Source organism: Pseudophryne corroboree, chromosome 11, assembly GCF_028390025.1.
Source record: "Pseudophryne corroboree isolate aPseCor3 chromosome 11, aPseCor3.hap2, whole genome shotgun sequence".
NCBI lineage: Eukaryota > Metazoa > Chordata > Amphibia > Anura > Myobatrachidae > Pseudophryne > Pseudophryne corroboree.
In genome coordinates this window covers 299,306,587-299,315,850 of record NC_086454.1, presented here as the reverse complement: position 1 = coordinate 299,315,850, position 9,264 = coordinate 299,306,587, and the positions used below count along the sequence as shown (strand labels likewise).

Here is a 9,264-nt window from a genome sequence, read left to right as displayed (position 1 = left end):
ATGTTTTAAGGATATCCATGCTTGTGTACAAGTGACTTAATTAGCACCTCACTCAATTTGATTTAATCATCTGTGCTCAAGCATGGATATCTTTAAACCCTGGACTGTTAGGTCTCTCCAACAGTGTCTCACTAGGTTGCTCTTACACCATTTACCAAAGCATCTTGGCAAAGATTCTACAAGTTTCCCACTATAAAGTCCATCAGCCCATGTATTCTTAGAGGCAGTGGGGGTCATTCCGAGTTGTTCGCTCGTTGCCGATTTTCGCAACGGAGCGATTAAGGCAAAAATGCGCATGCGCATGGTACGCAGTGCGCATGCGCTAAGTATTTTAACACAAAACTTAGTAGATTTACTCACGTCCGAACGAAGAATTTTCATCGTTGAAGTGATCGGAGTGTGATTGACAGGAAGTGGGTGTTTCTGGGCGTAAACTGACCGTTTTCTGGGAGTGTGCGGAAAAATGCAGGCGTGGCAGGATAAAACGCGGGAGTGTCTGGAGAAACAGGGGAGTGGCTGTCCGAACGCAGGGCGTGTTTGTGACGTCAAACCAGGAACGAAACGGGCTGAACTGATCGCAGTGTAGGAGTAAGTGTGGAGCTACTCAGAAACTGCTAAGAATTATCTATTCGCAATTTTGCTAACCTTTCGTTGGCAATTCTGCTAAGCTAAGATACACTCCCAGAGGGCGGCGGCCTAGCGTGTGCATTGCTGCTAAAATCTGCTAGCGAGCGATCAACTCGGAATGACCCCCAGTGTCTCAAGTAAAGTGTCAGATTCTGGTTCACCTATATTTGTCAGTATCTGATTAAGGGGTTTATTTACTAAGCCTTGGACAGAGATAAAGTAAACGGAGATAAAGTCCCAGCAAATCGGCTCCTAACTGCCATGTTACAGTCTGGGTTTGAAAAATGACAGTTAGGAGCTGATTGGCTGGTACTTTATCTCCGTCTGATTTATCTCCATCCAAGGCTTAGTAAATAGACCCCTTAGTCTTTTACCAGCACGTCGCCTTAGCCCAGAGGTTCGCAAATGCGGTCCTGAAGGCACCCCAACAATCCAGGTTTTAAGGATATACATGCTTATGCACAGGTGACTTAATCAGTACTTCAGTCAGTTTGAGTATACCATTTGTGCACAAGCAGGGATATCCCTAAAATCTGGACTGTTGGGGTGCCTTGAGGGCCGCGTTTGGGAAGCACTGCCCTAGCCGTTGTTCCATGAGAAAACAAGTTACTGAACAGCCTTTATCCCTGTATCGCCCTAATAGTCCCTCCTTTCCCAAGGTTACCAATTGCCTTCCTAAAGCCGTTGTAATCAAGTCATTGGGCAGCTGCCATGTCCATCTCTCGTATACATGATCCAAGCATGTTAGGACGTGAATTGCTTAGCAACTCCATCTTTGTGAATTCACTTGCTTCCGATATGCTTTGTATGCCTCATTTTTTTAATGTTGCCTTAAAACTGGTAGATGGTAGTAACTGGAAATGCCATATAGTAGCCACAAACGAGTAACATTACTGACAATACTTGGAAGTCTTCTTATCTTTATCATTGATAGGAAAGAGAAAGAGAGAGAACCACATTAAGTCCAGGATCCATCTTCGCACTGATATTTGGTTGGCTGTTTTCTTTTCTCTTTCTTGGTCGTTTACCACACAGAAACTGAAAAGGATTATAGCGTTATATCCATGTAAAATGAGGATCCAGCGACTCCTCTTCCATCCGTTCTTCCAAGAACAGCAGCTGTTGGACTTTATAGCAATGCTGAGGATACATCTTCATCACCTGAGGCTCACAGAGGGTTGTCTCATCCACCACCAGCGTGTCTGAATCCTGCTGCATATAGACTTGTCTCAAGTAATTGTAAATCTCCCAGAATGCATCTTCCCCCAGAAGCCGCACGCAGTCCCTGCACACACAGAACAACAAAATCATGATTCACGTCATTTCTGCAATATGTTACTCTGCAATATGTATATTATACAGATGTGTCCCCACTTACTGGTTGTCCGTATGCCATATGGCACAAGACGCCTGACGTGACCGGGGCACTCCGACAGGTGCAGCACACCGAATTTTTATTTTGTGTCCTATGCTGTGTACACACTGGCCAATATATCGGCCGTTCTATTGAACAGCTGATATATTGCTGGCACGTCGGCCAATGTGTACCAATGATATGTCTGTGAACTCCGTCATTCACAGACATATCGTGCTGACCCTGCAGCACACACACAATGACCAATATATCTTCATCTGTATTAGTGCATGGTTGTGTGTGTATGGGCGGTCAGCCTACCGCCTGTACACATGCTGCAGAGGCCGCCCTGTGATTGACGTTTGAACTGGGCGAGCGTCTGTAAATGCCCGCCCAGTTCGTGACATCAATCATGACGGATCGGGTAGTGTGTATGCACAACACACTGCCCGATCCAGCGACCGATATATCTGCAGATTCATTGATCTGCAGATATATCTTCTAGTGTGTGCCCACCATTAGTCACATTACAGATGCAACAAAAAGCCACTCACAGACATTGGGCTGAGACCGTACTGGCACAGGAATTGGTTTTACACACGTACAGTGGCAGAGGAAGCACAAAGTACAGGTGAGTACAGGTGACTGCATTGGAGCCCTTTTTACACAGAGTCAGACTCAGCCGCACACAGGGGCATTTTAAGAGAGGAGGAGGAGGCCCGTGTTCAGCCTGCTCCGTCGGGCCCCCTCCTCTCTGCCCGGAGCACCGTAGAGTCTGAGCACTAGAGGGCTCAGACACTACTGCGCATGCGCAGATCTCCGGGAAAATGGCGTGGCGGCCATTTTCTCTGAGATCTCTCTACTGCGCATGTGCAGAACGTTGTGAAAATGGCCGCTGGGCCATTTTCACTGTGTTCTAGTGGCGCTACGGATGCCGGCGCTGGACTTCGGAGATGTAAGTATTTTACAAATGGGTGCAGTGTGTGCGGTGGGGCCCCCTCTGGACTCAGGGGCCCATGTGCACCGCACACACTGCACCCATTATAGAAACGCCAGTGGCCGCACACAGATGTACAAATGTCACAGTGATCAGTGCAATCTAGCAGTGTAGTGTTGTCGTTCCCAGTTGTTTTATTGGGATGTGGTTATGTGACCAACGCGGAATCCTGCCCTCGGTGCAAAGTCTGATAGTGGGCTTGCCGACTGACAGGGACTATCCCCACTCATGGGTGTCCACAACACCCAAAGAGTGGGAATAGAACCTGCGGCGAGGGCATCGAGCCACTGAGCCCACTGCGTGGAGAGCGCAGCAAGCCTACAAGGTGCTTCATTGTGCTCCCCCACCCCACTAAACACCAGGATCCGGGCGTAGGTATGATGACCGGCGGTATCCCAACGGTCACCCATACCCAACCCGTTTTCATCTATGCAAGTAAGACGCACATTTTCCGCACGTAAGATGCTCAGCGCAGCATAGTCACATGGGGTCTGGAGCGCTGAGGGGGCTATTTGGCACAATTGAAACAACAGTAAGAAAGGACACATCTGTAGCATTCCCCAAAATACATGTGAAACATTCAATTCTCTGGGGAACCATGGATATCTGCCTAAGCTTTTCTCTCACACCTTCTGGGCATATTATTAGTTGACAGGAATGAGTAGGTATTGCAGCCAGTACCCCTGTACTGGATGAAGGCTACTACCTTTCCAAACTCAACCAATACATACAGTTTTCCAAACAATGGGCCTGATTCAGAGGGGGGCCGGATGTAATGACGCCCGTGTTTGGTGGCCATGCGGGATGCCGATTGAACTAGAACTTTTTGTAAACTGGCAATCACTTGCAAGGCAAAACCATGCCTTGTTGTAAGTGATTGCCCCAGTCCAAGTTCGGCCGGCAACCCTTATCGCCACCGAACCTGAGCACCATTACATCCAGCCCGTGGTTGGAGATGTGTGTGGTGATGCAGCAGGAGGCCTCTACTACAAGCAGACACCTCCTGCTGCAGCAGTGATCTGAACTGCATCCTAGCATCGTCCGGACTGCGTGCTGGGTCGTGCACACGCAGGAAAGACCTTGTGCAGGCGCATAGTACTCATAATCTGTATTTTGCACCTCATAGCAGGCGTATAGTACTCATAATCTGTACTTTGCACCTCATAGCAGGCGTATAGTACTCATAATCTGTATTTTGCACCTCATAGCAGGCGCATAGTACTCATAATCTGTACTTTGCACCTCATAGCAGGCGCATAGTACTCATAATCTGTATTTTGCACCTCATAGCAGGCGTATAGTACTCATAATCTGTACTTTGCACCTCATAGCAGGCGTATAGTACTCATAATCTGTACTTTGCACCTCATAGCAGGCGCATAGTACTCATAATCTGTATTTTGCACCTCATAGCAGGCGTATAGTACTCATAATCTGTACTTTGCACCTCTCATTGCACCTCTCATACACCAATAGGCTGAATGATTACTGAGACCACGTACCGACTCTCTGCTCTGTGCGTAGGTAATGGCGCCACTTTAAAGACAATACATTTCAATGCTGCAATTTTTGGAGTTTCATCATGTCATTGAGACCTAGATCATAATATAACTGTGGGAAATATGTCAGTGTTATAGCGGTGACCTCTCCCCACCTACTTACTGTAAGCTGCGGGTTTTGTTGTTTATCCCAGATTTTTATTAGCCTCCTGGGTTCGCTTATATTTTTGAGTGTTTGAAAACGTCTCCATCCGAGAGCAGCCGTCATCGCGCTGTGGTAGTGATAACTCGCTGTCAGATTTATTCTGTAGCACAGCGCTGTTCTGATGGCACCATATGCCTTGTGTGATCACAGGAAGCTAATGCCTCTCTGTCTGCTCCAGTTGTGAGTAAAGGCAGCTGCTGGCTGATTAACAGGTCCAGCGCCAAACACGAAGAAGCATTTTCCTGGGATCCCAAGTACTGGAGATATTTATACAGTAGCTGTAGGCCAGTCTTCTCCCAGGGTGACAGAACTGCATTTATAGCTAATATCACAGCTGTATATATATATATATATATATATTTCTTGGCAGCTACTAGACATCAGCACGCCTCAGTACTGCCGCTGGCTTCTAGTGAGTTGATTGACTGGAATTTCATGAGTAGTGGTTTAGCTATAACACAGTGGTTCTCAAACTCGGTCCTCAGGACCCCACACAGTGCAGGTTTTGCAGGTAACCCAGCAGGCACACAGGTGTATTAATTACTCACTGACACATTTTAAAAGGTCCACAGGTGGAGCTAATTATTTCAATTGCGATTCTGTGAGACCTGCAAAACATGCACTGTGTGGGGTCCTGAGGACCGAGTTTGAGAACCTGTGCTATAACAGATAACTGAGAGATAAAGTGGAGAGAGATTTTGACTAAAATAATGTGAAAAGGGTGTTTTCACAGTTTTTCACATTATTTTAGTATCACTCCAATATATTAAAGGGCATTTGGAGCAGTTTTCATGAAAAACTGCTCCAAACCCTTTAATTGTAATTTTTTTTTGTAACCCACATCGCATTCCTCATACTTATAATGGGAAATGAGATGTGGCCAAATGTAAAATACAGCAGTGAGCCCTGTGATAATTTCACCAGCTCAGGCTGGCGAGATCACAGGGCAGCACTGCGATATGAAGCCATTTGTCCAGCTTTCTGTACACCTGGCAGAGAAAGCTGTGCGGGACCCGGCTCCAGTGATCAGCTCTGTGTGTCTAATGGACACACAAACTGATCACAGTGTAAAAAAATGGAAAAAATAAAACATACCATAAGACATACCTCCCAACATGACCCTCTCCATGAGGGACAGAATGCTCTACTCCTGGACTTCCCTCTTAATTTTAGATTGCCAGCACCTGTAGTGAAACACCTTTCTTATCCACTAACCTGTTCAGCACAGGTGCCAGCAATCATAAATTAAGAGAAAAGTCCAGAAGCAGAGCATTGTGTCCCTCCTGGAGAGGGTCATGTTGGGAGGTATGCAGAAGAGCATACTTGCCTACCTGACCCTCTCCATGAGGGAGAAAATGCTCTGTTCCTGGACTTTCCTGGTAATGTAGGATTGCCATCACCTGTGGTGAGCTAGTTAATTGATAAGAAAGGTGTTTCACCACAGGTGATGGCAATCATACATTACCAGGAAAGTCCAGGAACAGAGCATCCTGACGAAGGGGCTGCGTCCCCGAAACGTAGACTGAATAAAAGCACTTGATTTCTTCATCTTGCTGATCACGACTCCCAGTGCCGCTCTCATTGCCATTGTTATAGAAGGGATTCTTCCAGGAGTTGAAGGCACGGGGGCAAGGTTTCTTTAACGCTGGGGAGCGTATGGAGTGCCGGGTCATTTTGCATGTTATATATATATATATACATATATATATATATATATATATATATATACTGCTCAAAAAAATAAAGGGAACACTAAAATAACACATCCTAGATCTGAATGAATGAAATATTCTTATTAAATACTTTGTTCTTTACATAGTTGAATGTGCTGACAACAAAATCACACAAAAATTATCAATGGAAATCAAATTTATTAACCCATGGAGGTCTGGATTTGGAGTCACCCTCAAAATTAAAGTGGAAAAACACACTACATGCTGATCCAACTTTGATGTAATGTCCTTAAAACAAGTCAAAATGAGGCTCAGTAGTGTGTGTGGCCTCCACGTGCCTGTATGACCTCCCTACAACCCACACAAGTGGCTCAGGTAGTGCAGCTCATCCAGGATGGCACATCAATGCGAGCTGTGGCAAGAAGGTTTGCTGTGTCTGTCAGCGTAGTGTCCAGAGCATGGAGGCGCTACCAGGAGACAGGCCAGTACATCAGGAGACGTGGAGGAGGCCGTAGGAGGGCAACAACCCAGCAGCAGGACCGCTACCTCCACCTTTGTGCAAGGAGGAACAGGAGGAGCACTGCCAGAGCCCTGCAAAATGACCTCCAGCAAGCCACAAATGTGCATGTGTCTACTCAAACGATCAGAAACAGACTCCATGAGGGTGGTATGAGGGCCCGACGTCCACAGGCGGGGGTTGTGCTTACAGCCCAACACCGTGCAGGACATTGGGCATTTGCCAGAGAACACCAAGATTGGCAAATTCGCCACTGGCGCCCTGTGCTCTTCACAGATGAAAGTAGGTTCTCACTGAGCACATGTGACAGAGTCTGGAGACGCCAAGGAGAACGTTCTGCTGCCTGCAACATCCTCCAGCATGACCGGTTTGGCAGTGTGTCAGTAATGGTGTGGGGTGGCATTTCTTTGGGGGGCCGCACAGCCCTCCATGTGCTCGCTAGAGGTAGCCTGACTGCCATTAGGTACCGAGATGAGATCCTCAGACCCCTTGTGAGACCATATGCTGGTGCGGTTGGCCCTGGGTTCCTCCTAATGCAAGACAATGCTAGACCTCATGTGGCTGGAGTGTGTCAGCAGTTCCTGCAAGATGAAGGCATTGATGCTATGGAATGGCCGGCCCGTTCCCCAGACCTGAATCCAATTGAGCACATCTGGGACATCATGTCTCGCTCCATCCACTAACGCTACGTTGCACCACAGACTGTCCAGGAGTTGGCGGATGCTTTAGTCCAGGTCTGGGAGGAGATCCCTCAGGAGACCATCCGCCACCTCATCAGGAGCATGCCCAGGCGTTGTAGGGAGGTCATACAGGCACGTGGAGGCCACACACACTACTGAGCCTCATTTTGACTTGTTTTAAGGACATTACATCAAAGTTGGATCAGCCTGTAGTGTGTTTTTCCACTTTCATTTTGAGTTTGAGTCCAAATCCAGACCTCCATGGGTTAATAAATTTGATTTCCATTGATAATTTTTGTGTGATTTTGCACATTCAACTATGTAAAGAACAAAGTATTTAATAAGAATATTTCATTCATTCAGATCTAGGATGTGTTATTTTAGTGTTCCCTTTATTTTTTTGAGCAGTGTATATATATATATATATATATATATATATACACACACACACCCCAGTGTCGTTTCTTGCGGCGGCATGCTTGCTCCTGGAGCTCCCCTCCTACACCCGTCATTAGTACTCTGCAGAGTTTCGCGTAATGATGGTTTGCATCATGACACCACGGCGCAACGCGTAATTTCATGAAACTCCACCCCTGAGCGGAGTACTAATGATGGGGAGGAGGGGAGCAGGGCAGCAACTGGTGGGCGGGAGGAGGAAGCAGATGCAGGCTGGCGGGGGGCTGTACATACCCCTGGCAACTAGCATTCCACAGCCCTGGCAATGATCATGACACCTGTTCCAGAGCATGAAACCCTAGCAACGAGCATGACACCCAGCGCGTATAACCCTTGGAAACGAGCAGGTAATTTAAAAGTAATTAGAAACTTTACTGTAGGGCATAATGTATCAAGGGCATTGCGGTGTGTGGCATAATATGGTGCAGGGGGCATTACTGTGTGGGGCTTAATATGGTGGAATTTATTTATTTTCCCTGTGGTGGCCGTGATCTGTTGGTGCAGGGTCAAAAACTGGGGTGTAAGGTAGTCTTTCCAGGCAAGACCATGCCCATTTCAGGGAGACCACGCCCATTTTAGCGATGCCATACCCCTTGTTGGGGGTTGGGGAGAATGGCACATTTTTTTTAATGTCAATGGCGGGGGGGTAGCTTAGTAAATAGACACCTTTATCTCTCTCCACTTTATCTCTCTCCAATGATTAGTACATCTGACCTTCAGTGAAGTAGCCACTTCATAGTGAAATTTTACACTGCATTCAACAAATGGCTGCCTCAGAAAGCCACACCCCCATATGCCATTTTATTGATGCATTTAATGAATACCTTCCAACCCAACCCTTTCCCGCCCCATGCAAAGAGGAATGTTGAACAGTTCCCCTGACTCTGTATGGTTTCAGGGATGTCAGTAGTTCCTAGTGAAATAACAGACATTTCCATTAACATTGGCTTAGCGCACAAAATGGCGTCAGCCACAAAGTACCTCACCATATTGCTCACCACTTGAGGAAGGGGTGCAGCAGTGTGCATGACGGAAAGGGGTGTGGCAGTGTGCGTGACGGAGAGGGGTGTGGCAGTGTGCGTGACGGAAATGGGTGTGGCAGTGTGCGTGACGGAAAGGGGATTGGCAGTGTGCATGACGGAAATGGGAGTGGCAGTGTGCGTGACGGAACAGGGAGTGGCAGTGTGCGTGACGGAACAGGGAGTGGCAGTGTGCGTGACGGAACGGGGAGTGGCAGTATGCGTGACCGAACGGGG

General features: G+C 47.2%; 1 protein-coding gene across 6 annotated transcripts in view; it reads right to left on the bottom strand.

The window, feature by feature from the left end:
- Positions 1–970: 970 nt before the first annotated feature.
- LOC134969512 (serine/threonine-protein kinase Nek11-like) overlaps positions 971–9,264 on the bottom strand; it is an 840,206-nt gene continuing 831,912 nt past the window's right edge. For 4 of the 6 annotated variants that reach the window (XM_063945511.1, XM_063945512.1, XM_063945513.1 and 1 more), the window contains one exon: positions 971–1,912. In XM_063945511.1, coding sequence (XP_063801581.1) covers positions 1,684–1,912 — 229 coding nt within the window. In that variant the 3' untranslated portion in view covers positions 971–1,683. The remainder of the gene's footprint in view (positions 1,913–9,264) is intronic. The other 2 variants (XM_063945508.1, XM_063945509.1) reach the window with 2 other exon arrangements.